Below are 14902 nucleotides of genomic sequence, written 5' to 3'. Positions count from 1 at the left end.
TATGCAAAATTTCTCTTGCCAGTACATCCCACATAATAATTCAACAATGCAATGAGAGTCTTATGTAATTTACATTTTCATAGTATTTGCTAGTCTAGAAAGCCCTCTCAGTACAGTAGTTCAAATAATTAGAATAGCTACAATTCTTTAAACACTTACAATATACAAAGAGCCTCCTGTTAATGTTTTTTTTTCTTTTGATATGAGCTTCACTACCACCCTTAGAAGTGAGTATTCCTTTTTGCATCTGAGGGAACCTTACATAGTTAGAGAATAAACAAATACATAAGTATCTGTAGCACATGATTCCAGCTCTAAGTAATCCTCTCTCCTGAGAACATAAAATCAGTTTGTATTTTCTTCTTCTTCTCTATAAGAACATTTTTTTTAGTACCAGCTTAAGGTATCAAGACAGTAGTGAAATAAGGTTTCACAAAAATCAAGCAGTTATCAAAATGGTGATTTTCTGTTAAAGTTGAAATACTCAAGATTTGGGTAAAGGCACAATACATTATTATTCAGCAGAGATAAGACTCACCCCAGCATTAAAGAATCCTCTTAGCAGCATCTTCTATTTAATATATACAAGGATATCATCAAGTTCAGGCTTGTATGATACAATTCAAAATTACGAAACGTACTTTTTTCTCCTTTGGTCCATCTTTTAACCATGGCCTCGCTACTGGGTAGTAATCATGACAGTTAATGGGATCATAAAAATTCATTTCCTTGAATTTTCTCTAAATATGTATATATATATATATATATATATATATATACACACACACACACATATATATATACACATATATATGTATATATATATAATTTGCATATATATATATAATTTGCATATGTATATGTATAACAATTTGCCTAAAAACAAAATACAGTAAAACCTTGGTTTGCAAGCATAATTCGTTCAGGAAACATGCTTGTAATCCAAAGCACTCATATATCAAAGCGAATTTTCAAGAATCATCACCTTAATTGTGATCATGTGATATTTGGCATCACATACTATTTGTATTCCAAGATATCACTTGTTTATCAAGTTAAAATTTATTAGAAATGTTTGCTTGTCTTGCAGAACACTCACAGAACAAGTTACTCAGAATCCCAGGTTTTACTACTTTCTCTGTCCTAGAGTTAAATCCAGTTCCATAACCAACTTCCTTGATTTGGTTTCTCAGTGTCCCCTTGTTCTCCATGAAGGCCAACTATTAATTAGTTTGAACACTAAGAAACACTTACTATTCAAAAAACAGTTCACCTGGTCATATGTTTATTTCAGAGATTTGCAAACTCACTACAAGAATGGAAAGCAGCATCTTCCAGAACAAATTTGTGCCCAGTGGGAACATCCATCCCTATGTGGGCATATCTCTATATGCTGTTGAATCAGTATCCTCTGAGCCTAAGAAAACAGGTTGTGTACCGAAGTTATAGTGTCTTGAAAAGAAAAACTTTTTTTTTTGCTACTTTTCTATTCTCTGTTTCTATGAATTTGGCTTTTTTAAAGATTCACATATAAAGTGATACCATGCAGTATTTTTCCCCCCTCTGGCTTATCTCACTTGGTATAATGCACTCAAGCTCCATCCATGTTGTCACAATTGGCAACATTTCCTTTTTTCTCATGGCTAAATATTCCATTATATACTATACCACATCTCCTTTGTCCATTCATCCACTGATGAGCACTTGGGTTGTTTACATATCTTGGCTATTGTAAGTAATGCTGCAATGCACACAGGAATGCAAATATCTCTTCAAGATCCTATTTTCATTTCCTTTGAAGATATGTAGATATTTAAAAGTGGGATTCCTGGATCATATGGGAGTTCTATTTTTAATATTTTGAGGAACCTCCATATTGTTTTCCATAGTGGCTGCACTAACTTACATTCCCATCAGCAATGTTTTGATTATAGGCATCCTAACAGGTGTGAGGTGATACCTCATTGTGGCTTTGATTTGCATTACCCTGATGATTAATGATATTGATTCACCTTTTCATGTACCTGTTGATTTGTATATCTTCTTTGAAAAAATAATGTCTATTCAGTTTCTCTGCCCATTTTTTAAATCAGATTTTTTGTTTGCATTGAATTGTATGAGTTCTTTATATACTTTGGATATTAACCCCTCATCAGATATATGTTTTGTAAATATTTTCTCCCATTCTGTAGATTGCATGTTTGTTTTGTTGGTTAATTTTTACATATGGTGTAAGATAGGGGTTCAGTTTCATTCTTTTGCACGTGAATATCCAGTTTTTCCAACACCATCTATCAAAGAAACTATCCTTTTTCCATTATATATTTTGGCCCCTTTGTTGAAAAGTGCCCACATATACATGGGTTTATTTCTGGGTTCTGTATTCTGTTCTATTGATCTAGGTGTCTGTTTTTATTCCAATGCCATAAGTTTTGATTACTATAGCTTTAAAATTAATATTATTTGAAACCAGGAGATATCATGTTTTCCATTTTGTCCTTCTTTCTCAAGATTGCTTTGCCTATTTGAGGTTTTTCATGTTCCATACATATTTTAGGATTGCTTTTTCTATTTCTGTGAAAATACCATTGAACTTTCATAGAGATTGCATTGCATCTGTAGAAGTCTTTGTGTAGTATGGACATTTCCACAATATTAATTCTTCCAATTCATGAGCACAAAATATCTTTCTATTTATTTGTTTCTTTTTCAATTTCTTTCATCAACATCTTAGTTTTCAGTGTGTAGATCTCTCACCTCCTTAGTTAAATTTAACCCTAATTATTTTATTCTTTTTGGTGCAATTGTAAATGGGATTATTTTCTTAATTTCTCTTTTTGATAGTTTATTGTTAGCGTATAGAAATGCAACTGATAAGTGTATATTGATTTTGTATTCTGAAACTTCATTGAATTCATTTATTAGTTCTAACAGGTTTTTTTGGTAGAGTTCTCAGGGTTTTAGAAAACTACTCTTTTAATATGAATGGATGAAGACATAAAATGATTCTCAGATGGTTAGCTATTGTTCAGATTGGTTCTATGGAGAACATATTCGCAAAGTTTTACCATGTGTTGTAGACTCTGTCCTCTATCCCTGCAAAGCTGAAAATGAGCAAAACAATGAAAGGAATAGATTTGCTCTTGCTATTGATTTATGTACCAACAGAGTAAATTAGACTTCTTGTATATAAGTACCTTTAGAACAAGGAGTGCTTTAAAAGGCATTAGCAAACTCTTTTCTTCTGCGCTTTATGGTATTCTGTTACTGCTACTCTGTCACACTATAATTAACATCTTGTCAGACTTTCTATTCTAAACCAAGATAAGCATCACTGAATATCTTGACTTTCAAAACTTCATGGGACTGAAATTTTCTATTCAAGGTGTCAGACATGGTTAAGTCGTAGGTGTTATGGCAGGTCAGGAGAGGGCACGGGGCTTTTATTTGGTGTTGCATTGTCTTAGTATTATTTTATGAAACTCTTTATTTTTTATTACAAGGTAACAAAATGTTAAGCTGAAGATTGGGTTGGATTTATTGTGTTTCTACTGTCTATATTTATATAAATTAAGGTCATATTACCTGTTCTGTAGCTCATTGTAGAATTATGTAGCAATCAATTTGTGGATTATTTATTGTATATATATGTACATGTGTCTATTTATATGTGTTCACTGGCCTTACCTAACCAAATGTGGTCAGATTTTTGCTGGCAGAGTACATATCATAGGGATGTGAAAATGAACAAGCAGGCAGATAAAATAGTTTTTCAGGTCCAGAACAAAGAGCAGAAGCCCCAACTTTCTGGTCCCTTCTTTCCTCTTTGGTATTAGAACTTGCCAAGAAATTTATGTGGTTTTCAGTATCAGACCAGCCTTTCAAAAACAGTTGGGTAATACAGGACCTCTTGAACCCTCTCCTGACAACATCCTTAGCAATGAAGTTTCTATTTATCTAGTGCCTACAATATGCCGGGCACGGTATCAATATCCCTTATGTAATATCCCAGTTAGATATTATCTTCATCTAGAGATGAATAAATAGATCCTCAGAGAGGTAAGTGACTCGGTCAGGAGAATGTATATAGTATGTGGTCAGCTAAGTTTTAAACCTTTACTGGATTCTTTTTAATTGTGGTAAGACCACTTAACATTAGATTTACCCTGTTGACAAAATTTTAGGTGAGCATTACAGTGTTATTAACTCTAGGCACAATGTTGTACAGCAGATCTCTGGAACTTATTCATCTTCTATAACTGAAACTTTATATCTGTTGAAGAGCAACTCCCCACTTCCTCCTCTCCTCCCCCTGGCAACTACGATTCTGTTTTGTTTCTCTCAGTGTGACTGTTTTAAATACTTAAAATATGTGAAGTCATGGAGTGTTTATCCTGTGCGTGGCTTATTTCACTTAGCACAATGTCCTCCAGGTTCATCATTCATGTTGCTGCATATGTGGAATTTCCTTCTTTTTTTTTAAGGCTGAATAATATTCTATTTTGTGTTTATACCACATTTTCTGTATCCATTCATCAGTGGACACTTGGGTTATTTTCGTATCTTGGCTATTGTGAATAATGCTGTAATGAACACAGGAGTGCAGATTTCTCTTCTAGATCCTACTTTCAGTTCTTTTAGATATATACCCAGAAGTGGGATTGCTAGATTATATGGTAGTTCTAGATTTAATTTTTTGAGGAACCTCCATATTGTTTCCCATAGTGGCTGCACCATTCTACAGTCCCGCCAACAATGTGCAAATGTTCCAAAACCTCCACATCTTTGCCAACACGTGTTACCTTTGTTTTGTTTTATTCTGTTTGGTAATAGCAATTCTAATATCTTGCGATTTGGTTTACTTTTCCCCAGTAATTATATCTAATTCTAAAATCCATGTTTTGCTCATGCTTCCATACTGCCTTCCCTTAAACATACTTTCACATTTTCACTTTCCTCAAAGTGACATCACCAAGCACCTTTTCTGTGCTTTGTCGTCTTTATAGGATCACAGGAGGGCCCGGGAGTGGGTCCAGACATCCACCCCCGAAAGGACAAATTGCTAGCTTCTCCTGCTATCTTAAGTTGGTGGTAATTATTATTTCCTTCAAATCAGCCCTTGGTGGTATGTCTGACAATAGATGTCAAATAAAAGAAAGCCACAATTCAAGTGGTGGTTTCTGTTATCAGGCTGCGCAGAAGATATGAAGAAACACTCATGCTGTGCACTCTCCCTCCCTCTAGTGGTTAACTAAACTCAAAGAAATTTGTGCTAGTATTAAATTCTTTATTGTAGGCTAAAATATATGTTGTCAAAAATTGTTTATTTTTTTTATGTTACATACCGAGTTAAACATTGAACAACTTACCAAAAATGAATTTAATAATTCTGGAATTCAAAATAGTGTTCAGTCTGATGGTTTGGGATTCTAGACACGGTGTTTTGATAGATTTGTGCTTTTGTTTGACAATTTAGGAGATGGAAAATATGACGTGGTAAATACTGCCTCTAATACTTTTTAGTATGGGATTTCAATGCAGGACACATTGTGTTATTCTTGAAACACAATGAATTTTAAATTGTAAGCAAAATCCTTCAAGGACTGTTTTAATTCTTCTTGTTCCTACAAATTAGTAGCATTACTAAGAGGAGGTATCATCTTTTTCTTTTGGTCTTTTAATATGTGTGTTTTACCTGCTTTACTTCATATAGACATCCCAATTAGTAGCAAGATGGTGTGTGTGAAAGTAGGAGAATTATAGTATTTTTTAGACCCATAACACTATCATCATCAATACAAGTATTATAAGAAAATTGTTTATTTTATTTTTTATCTGCCAGATTTTTTTATTCAATTACAGTTAACATACAGTGTAATATTAGGTTCAGGTGTACAATATAATGATTCAACAGATCTGTGAGTTACTCCATGCTCATCATCAGAAGTGAACTCAATCCCCTTCACGGGAAAGTCCCTTTTAATATGAAATAAAAACATTTCTCTTTGAGATATGTTGTAGCTGATGGAGAACTTGACCTAGAATCACAAAAACCTAAATTAGGCTCCCTGAAGTACCTCTTTTTAGCTGTATGACCTCAAGCAAATTACTTAAATTAAACATTAGTTTACTCTCAGTTGTGGAGATAATTAACCATTGCAGGAGATTGCAGTGAGGACCAGACTTAATGGACATGAACCCACTTTTGCCCACTTTAAAGCATTGTATTACTATATAGTATAATTACTTACTATTTATTCCCACTTTAGAGTGAGATTTCATACATCCAGCATTTGAAATACATTGTTTTTTTGCTTCATTTGAGGGTGTATTTTTGAAAACAGTAAATTGTGCTGTAAACACTGCCAATTAAACCTTTATTAACAGTTGCATTTCCAGACTTACTGTCAAAAGCCTTTAAATTACTTTCAACATTTCCAGAGCAGATTTAATTAAAGACAATTTATTTAGAGGCTACTAAGTGGGAAAGGGCCACTTCTGACAGATAAACGCACAAAACATTTTAAAAATAGGTTGCTGTGAACTCAGGCTGAGAGGCTTTTGAGAAATTGTTACTGGTGCCCTACTCCTATCACAAGTCATCTAAAATGTATGCTGAGATCTTTAAAAGGTAGTGGGCATAAAACTGAAGAGACAAGTATTATCAAGTTATATTCTAATAGAAAATATAATAGGTTTCAGTAAATAAAGACTATGTCATGTCATCATGACTGTGTGTCAAGACACACAGTCAACAACAACAACAACAAAAAAGTCAACTCCCTCAAATTTCCACTGAATGTGATGCCCCTGTTGGCTGGAGGGTGAGTTATGAATTTGTGTGGATTTGTGTGAATTATGGGTGCTGTTCATCTTGGTGATTCTAAGGCGTGAGATCCAGGAGAAAGATTTGATTTCAGCTCAGCCACTTCCAAGCTGTGAGCTTGGCTGAAACTCCCGTGGGTGTTCCTTACAAGATTACCCTCAGTGCCACGAAATCATGTGTATCTATCTTTGTAACAAAGCCCACAAGTGTCTCACAGGTGTCAGATATGGCCTACTATCATTACCGTATCCAGGCAGAGACTTCTAAAACTGAAGAAGTCAACAAAAATGTCTGTATCACAAATATCCTAAAAGTTTGAGTTGGAACCACTCTAAGTTCTTGCTTACCTGTCCACCACTCCCACTATCCGTGTCTTCTTTTCCTCTCTGCCTTGCTGCTTCCCACAGGACTAGCCAGAGGAGCTAAGCACCTTCTTAAACGTGGAGGTTCATGCTTTCTCTCTCTTCTTTGGTTTCCCAAGCCAAGAAATTTGCAAGGCCACTGAAGTCTTCATGTGCCCTCTCTGTGACAAGAACTGCTCACTGCAGAGACTCAATGAAAGCTGTATCTATGCCAAGGTGAGTGTGGACCCTCGCATTCTCCTTCCCGAGCTCTACTTTTCCTCAGAAGTAGGTAGGAAAAAGTGAAAACTTGAATAGATCATCATTCGGCAGCAATTATAAAATGAGTATATTTTTATTTGAATATTTTAGTCTTCCTTTGTTTTTATAACCGATTATTGTCATATGGATATAAACTTCCACTTGGAATGACATCTAGATTCTTTTTAGGAGAAGATGATTATATCTCTTGCTAATGATTAAATTTCCATCATCCATGAATACTCATTACAACACTTTTAATTTTAGGGGTACCTGGGGCTCAGTCGATTGAATATCCAACTCTTGATTTCAGCTCAGGTCATGATCGCAGGGTTATGGGATCGAGCCCTGCACTTAAGATTCTCTCTGTCCCTCTGCCCCAGTCCCCAGTTCATGCTCTCTCTTTCTCTAAATAAAAAATAAAAACAAACAAAAAACCCCAATACTTTAATTTTACAAAAGAAAGGAAACAACATACTAAAAATTCTCAAGTCGCTGCCTATTAGGATAACCTGAAGGCTCTTAAAACTTCTGAAGCCCAAGCCATACCCCAGAGTAATTAATTAAATCAGTATCTTGGGTTTGGAACATAGACATCCATCTATTTTAAAACTTCCCAGATGATTCCCATGTGCATACAAGTTTGAGAAACTGAATTTTACAATGATTATTGTTTATATTTAAAAGTTTCATTGAAGTATAATTAACATATAATGATATGTACACATCTAAAGTGTGTAAATTGACACATTTTGACATTATATATGCACCTGTGAAACCATCACCCCAAGAAGGATAATGGACATATAATCACTTCCAAAAGTTTCCTCATGGCCTCTTGTAATCCCTGCCTCCCTCTCCTCCCCAGTTCCACCCCTGTGTCCAGGCAACCAACTGCTTTCTGTCTTTATAGAAAAGTTTGTATTTTCTAGAGACTCTTATGTAAATGGAATCATACAGTTTGTGGGTTTTTTTCTGGTTTCTTTCACACAGCATAGTTATTCTGAGATTCAACCATGTTGTAACATTTATCAGTAGATCTTTTCTTTTTATTGCTGAGGAGTATTGCATTACCCAGCTATGCCAGAATTTGTCTATCTGTTTATCTATTAATGGACCCGTGGGTTGTTTTGAATTACCATTTTACCTAAAGCTGCTCTGAACATTCATCTACAAATCTCCATATAGGCACTGTTATTTCTCTTGGGTAAAAACCTAGGACTAAAATGATTAGATTATATGATAGGTGGGTGTTTAACCTTCTGAGGTACTGCCAAAATGTTTTCCAAAGCATTTATACCATTTTACATTCCAATCCACAGTATATGAGGGTTCCAGTTTTCCATACAGTCATTAATCCCCAGAATGGCTAGTCTTTTTTATTCTAACTATTCTAATAGATGTGTAGAGGTATTATAATTTAGTTACTTGGAAATAATTTGGTCCTTTTGGACCTTGCTTTTTTTTAAGTTTTATTTATGTTGAGAGAGAGAGAGAGAGCCTAAGCAGGGGAGGGACAGAGAGAGAGGGAGACACAGAATCCCAAACAGGCTCTGTGCTGTCAGTGTAGAGCCCAATGCAGGGCTCCATCCCATGAACCCTGAAATCATGGCCTGAGCCAAAATCAAGAGTCAGATGCTCAACTAACTGAGCCACCCAGGTGCCCCAGGTCTTGCTTTTAAGATTTGTAAGGTAGGTTCATAGCAGTACTGTAACTAGCATGATTTTTTCCTCGCAATGAAAGCAAGATCTGGCCGTGTACTGTAGCAACTGCACTGCAAATAGAGGATTTCCAGTCTGGCTGGTGGGAATGGGCTCACTAATAATCCTTTCAGGTGGTTCTTTCCTCAAGAGGTTTCCTCACGGACACGCTCACTGGGCACTGTCTGGGGTGCCCATGTTTACATCCTACGAACTCTTTCCGTGCAGTAATCTGAGGCAGTTGTAATGCTCACCTCACGTGTTTCCTTCCTCCCAAGGATCATTAATGGCTCTTCCTACCTAGTATCCACTGTCTTGAAATCTGTTGCTTATGTATTTTGTGCATTTTTTGTTGTTTCCAGAATGGGGATAAAATCAATCTCAGTTACTCCATCTTGTTCAAAGTAGAGGTCTCTATACAATGAAGTTTGATGAGGCAGAGTATAAAATCAGAAGTCACTCCATACCCTACTACAAGACCAAACCTAGTAAAATTAGCTTCTGGATAGTTCATTGTGAATACAAGGCATAGGAAAATCTGTTTTGTTTATAGTTTAGTTTATAAAATTATACTTAGTTTTGAATTTGTTTAAGTGTTCCACAAAGATGTCTTGTTTTGGGAAGCATTTTCTCAATACATTTTGCAAAAGCCACATATTAAAGTTATGAGATGTAGAGATACATGTCCTCCTAACCCATGCATTTCAAGGATATATGACAGCCTTAGGGATACCAACAAATCCATATATATTTTACTTCTACTTTTACTTGTACAGAGTTAGTAAAACACACTAGCAGTATCTGAACACTAAAAATAAGAAACACCCCTAATGGCAGAGTGATAAAGCAAAGAAACTGTCAAAGGAAACACTAAATATAGGAGGCGTTTTGTCATTATGCAATATTAGTAGAAAAGAGTATGTATAGGGACAGGTATGACTAAGAAAGAATTCAGTTAATAACTATTTTAAGGAAGGTGGAAAAGTTACCTTGCAGAGGAGAATATTGTGTTCTGGAACAATGCAAGAAATAAACGCCACCAGGAAGAAATATTTAATATGTATTATATATGTTTCTCTGACTAAGATAAAATGTAAGTACTCGTTTTATACATTAAAAATAAGAATTACTATTCTTTCATTGATGGAAATAATGTTCTTTTTTAGAAATGTTTTATAAACTTACACATCTAGAAGTTATTTGAAGGGAAGTGTCAGAAATAAAGGAACAGATGATTACCAAAATACAGGCCAGACAATCTAGGATCATCTGGCCACGTCTTCTAGAAACTTGCTAATTTCTTGTGGAGTCATTCACCGCTTGTGACAAGTAACAGAAAATTAAATCTGTCATTTTATTGAAAAGTATGCATGTGTACATGTAATTATTTTAATAATTTAAAGGATGTATTTCATGGAACAAAAATGGTCCCATCATATGATAAAAATTTTATTTAAGTACATTAACATTTTCTTTGATGATTATTTTCAACTTTAATCCTTAAAAATATGGTAATTAAGAAATTTTTGCAATTAAGTAATTCAGTGATGTTTGCACATTTATTTAAAAGCACCTAACACCACAATGTCGTTCGCATTATGGTAGGATTTTTCGTTTAAGGTGCTATCATTGGATAGAAGAGTTCTGCATTGTTTTCTCATATAATTTTAAAAGTGCCTCAACCCTCGAGGTGAGCCTTGTTCATAATAGTTATTAGTTTCTGGGTTTTTTTTAACTTAATAAACTTTTACTCAATACCAAATATGAGCTCAGACCATATATTTATATTGAAGCTACAATAGAAAGAGGACAGAGTATTTTTTCTTTAAGAAACTTCATAGAAAAGTGGGTATGGGATCACATAAGACATTTGTTAAAAAGTAGATTCTTGGGCCCCAAATCCTAAAATTCAGAATCGATTGGTCAAGATAAGTCTTAGAATTCTGCATGTTAACAAGCTCCTTAGTTGATTTCTAGGACCACATTTAACAAAGATATTGCCCTAAATAATAATGGATCAGGAATGGAGAGGAGGTTGGGTGTGGACTACTGATGTTTCCATGTTTGATGCAGCTTGTAATCAGGTGCAGTGGACATAGGCAGTTACACAGATTTTGCCCTGTCTGAGAATGAAGGACTGAGGAAGTGAGAGAGGCATGAACTCCAGCCTAAATTCCAACTCCTTTCTCCTCTTTGCACATAATAGCCTGGTCTGCAAGGTTGAATCTGCCCAAGAAGTGCCTGTTCTCCTTGGCCCACAGGGGCTTTAATGGAGTATCAGTGGCAGTTTCCACATGCTTATGCTCCTCTGAACCCGTCAAACAATTTTAGAGACAGACCCAGCAACTACAGCAGAAAAGGAATAGTCTGTAAGCTTCCAACCTAGTAAGAAATTTACCTCTGAACAATACCCACATTTATTGGTTTCTAGCCACACTCAACTCTCCAAGAGAAATGAGATGTCAAAGATAACGGAGAATTTGTGCTTCAACACAGTTTTGTTTGAGGTTCAGTTTGCTTCTGTCTTTATATATTATTCCTATTCACATCAACGATGTTGAATAAAATGCTTGTCCATAGGTCCTCCTGTGCATAAAGGGGAGCTGTTTTTCTCATAAAATAAGTCATTGCAAACATACACTTGTAGATAAGACAAACTTCCTTTTGCTTTTGGAAAAGTCTATTCTGTTTTGGGAATTTTTTTTTTGAGATTTCATCTGGAATTTTCTTTTATAGGGCAAGCGATCCTTTCCTATTGAGCAGAATGCCTCTTTCCCCCTTTATTCTCCTGCCAATCATCCGCTGAGCTTGAGCCATCCATGCTATGCTTGACTCTTTCTTCTCCCTGTTCCCTGTTTTCATTCAACAGCTCTTATATCAACACCCTCAATGCAACCCTTAGCACCTCAAGCTATAACCACAGGCATCAGATTGCTCTTATTGTGTCTGTGGCCCCCCACATCATAGTGCATCCCACCTGTAATATCTTAGTGGCTCTCACACAAGGATTTTATACTTTTATACTCCTCCTTAGGATAAGTTCTCAAGTTTTCCATTAACTCCCATTTTAGCTTAATCTCCCATTACATACATGGAATCTGACATTACATGAGGATTACATGTATACCTTGCTGTGCCTAATGGATGTATTTCTAAATCATTCATGTTTAATTTATGGAGTAAAAAAAAAGGTACCTGAAAGATTTGTAAACAAACTTAGAAGAAATAAAATGAAAAACATTTTTAGGGAAAACATTGCATAAACTATAACAAATCATATTCATACCACACAATTATTAAGCATGGCTTTTCATTTGCCACTTTTCTAAAAGGACTGCTCTTTCTGGAGCAGGAGAGAGCCATTATTCCTTAGTGACCTTTAAGTCCCCATGTGTAAAGTCTCTGTTCTAACACTCTAAGAGGCTGTTTCCTGCACTAAGTCTGTTATAAAGGAAAGCAGACAGCTGTTCAGCTGCTTGGCAACAGCAGGTGTCTCCATGGGATGCCTTTGGAAACAGAAACGCTGGATTCCCCCACTGGGTGTAATTTTATGAGCACTGTAGGAGAATTTCTTTATGGCCCCTTTCTCTCCTGTACATAATATATAGTGATGACTCTTGTGAAAACCAACTCACATAACATTTTTAGAACTCCCAAACCTCATCATAGAAGTTCAGGGCCATCCAGGACATCTTGCACCTACCCACAAACCTTCGAAAGGAGCACATGTGTTGTATAATGATATTTTCAGTAGCATTCTATCACAGGAAAACACACCCTACCTTTATCTGTTTTACATATTGTTTTGCAGAGTGTTCCAGATGTTACAATTAAAATACATATCAATATTGTTTTAATGCTCCCACTGACCAGTCTCTAGACTGTAGACTGAGCAAAACAAACGCCATTCTATTCCCACTTCCCTTATAATAATGTTCTTTTGCCCTTATTTGGCCTTTCTCTCCTGTGAGGATAGTATCCCTCTTCTCCCTATAGTTTCTATAGTATTTATATGACTGTCAAATATATATTGCCTTGGCTATACTGTTTTAATATCCCTCACTATAAGTATAGTGAGGGCATTATGCAAATGAAAAGAAGCAAAGGTAAGTTGAATTTGCAATTTATTAAAATCAATCTTTGCAACCATGAATATTGTATTCAGTAATACAATTTTTTGTTCTTTATTAAAATTCAGATAATGTCTGATTCAAAAACACTCGGACTATATCCTAAATCTTAAGTGATACATGAAACTTCTTAAAAAAAAAAACAACTCATAGCCACTATTGGACCCATGGCACATTCTGAAAGATGTCAGAAAGTAGGGATAGCACTGTGATACTTTCCACTGAAAGTTCTGGCTCATAGGTGGAATTCTTCATTTTGCAACTTCCTCAGTCCTGGACGTTTTGCTGACAGGAAGTGCAGCTAGGTATGCCTCAACTGAAAAGCTAACTTTACCTTGACCATCTATGCCCCACAAATACTTCCTCAGGGTACTAGAGCCACTTCTAAGCAGAAATTGAAGGTGAAGTCCAAAGGGAAGAAAAGGAAAGAAAGAAGAAAAGGGGGGAGGGGAATGCTGATCCCTTACATCTCCCCAAAGAGAAAATCATATGAAACAGTTTCAGGACCCATGAAAGGATCTCATATCTCATATTTACAAATCATAAAATAATGTGATTCCTTTTGGAAAAAAAATCATAGAATCTAAATGTAGATGGCAATCACTAGATTATTATAATCAATATGTGACTAATATTTTTCCTTTGTTTTCCATTAAGGTGACATATTTGTTTGATAATGGAGGAACGGTCTTCTTTGCTATTTTTATGGCAATATGGGGTAAGTAAGTTCTTCTGTTACTTAATTCCTGTTACTTAACTTCTGAGGCTACTGCTGTGTTTCTTCACACACACATGTGCAGGCACACACATGTCCATTTAACAGTGAGACCTCTTGCTTTGTTTGCCCTCTTCACACATTCAGTGCTTCTTTGGGAATTTAACTATTGATCTAATCCTCTAGTCCCTAAAACCTCAACCTTCCTATACTAAGAAGTGTATTTTTCCTGCCGAAGGTAGGTGGTAATTAAGAACAAACTTTAGCATATGACTGAAAGATGTCATATGAATCCAAATGACACTTATTGTATTTCTGCTTGTAAAAGTGATGCTCAAAAATTTTTGTTTGTGTAATATTTCCATTCATCAATTTTTTAACCTTATACTTTATACACTTAGAGATACAGAATCTATCCCATATATGATCAAGCAATGATACCTAGTACATAATAAATCTTGCTTTTATTTAACATCTTAAAACTGTAAAAATTATGTACAAATATATGCTTTGGCTGACTTTTCCCCCCATGATTCTCATTGAGTCTTTAAAGCACCCAATTAATTGAGGCCTAAAATAAAACAGTTTAGAATTTCCCACTCTTTGAAGAGAAGTGATTCTTTTCCTGGTTAGGGTCAGTTTTCCAACCATGGCCCTGTTGAAGGCAATGTCATTGTCAACTTGGCAACTCAAGGGGCTTACCATGGATGTGCTGATATAGGAAAGCTAAATGTACTAGAGAACAATCTCTCACTCCTATTACTTTAATTTCCCAGGCACAGAAACTCTGTATACTCTTTCTTGTTTTAAGTCAAAATTAAAAATAAATTACTCTTCCATTGTTCCTTGAAGAGAGTGACAATCTTGATGTATGGCATTAGGAGTATAGGGTTAATTAAATTATCAGGCAGGGCAGTCATGGTGAAAC

General features: G+C 35.4%; 1 protein-coding gene across 1 annotated transcript in view; it reads left to right on the top strand.

The window, feature by feature from the left end:
* ANO3 (anoctamin 3) overlaps positions 1 to 14902 on the top strand; it is a 188790-nt gene that overhangs the window by 100505 nt on the left and 73383 nt on the right. Inside the window, exons 12-13 of the mRNA XM_049649103.1 lie at positions 7308 to 7404; positions 13917 to 13977. Coding sequence (XP_049505060.1) covers positions 7308 to 7404; positions 13917 to 13977 — 158 coding nt within the window. The remainder of the gene's footprint in view (positions 1 to 7307; positions 7405 to 13916; positions 13978 to 14902) is intronic.

This window comes from Panthera uncia, chromosome D1 (genome assembly GCF_023721935.1).
Source record: "Panthera uncia isolate 11264 chromosome D1, Puncia_PCG_1.0, whole genome shotgun sequence".
NCBI classification, from domain to species: domain Eukaryota; kingdom Metazoa; phylum Chordata; class Mammalia; order Carnivora; family Felidae; genus Panthera; species Panthera uncia.
Note: the sequence above shows the minus strand (reverse complement) of the source record. Positions and strands in the feature narration are given on the sequence as shown.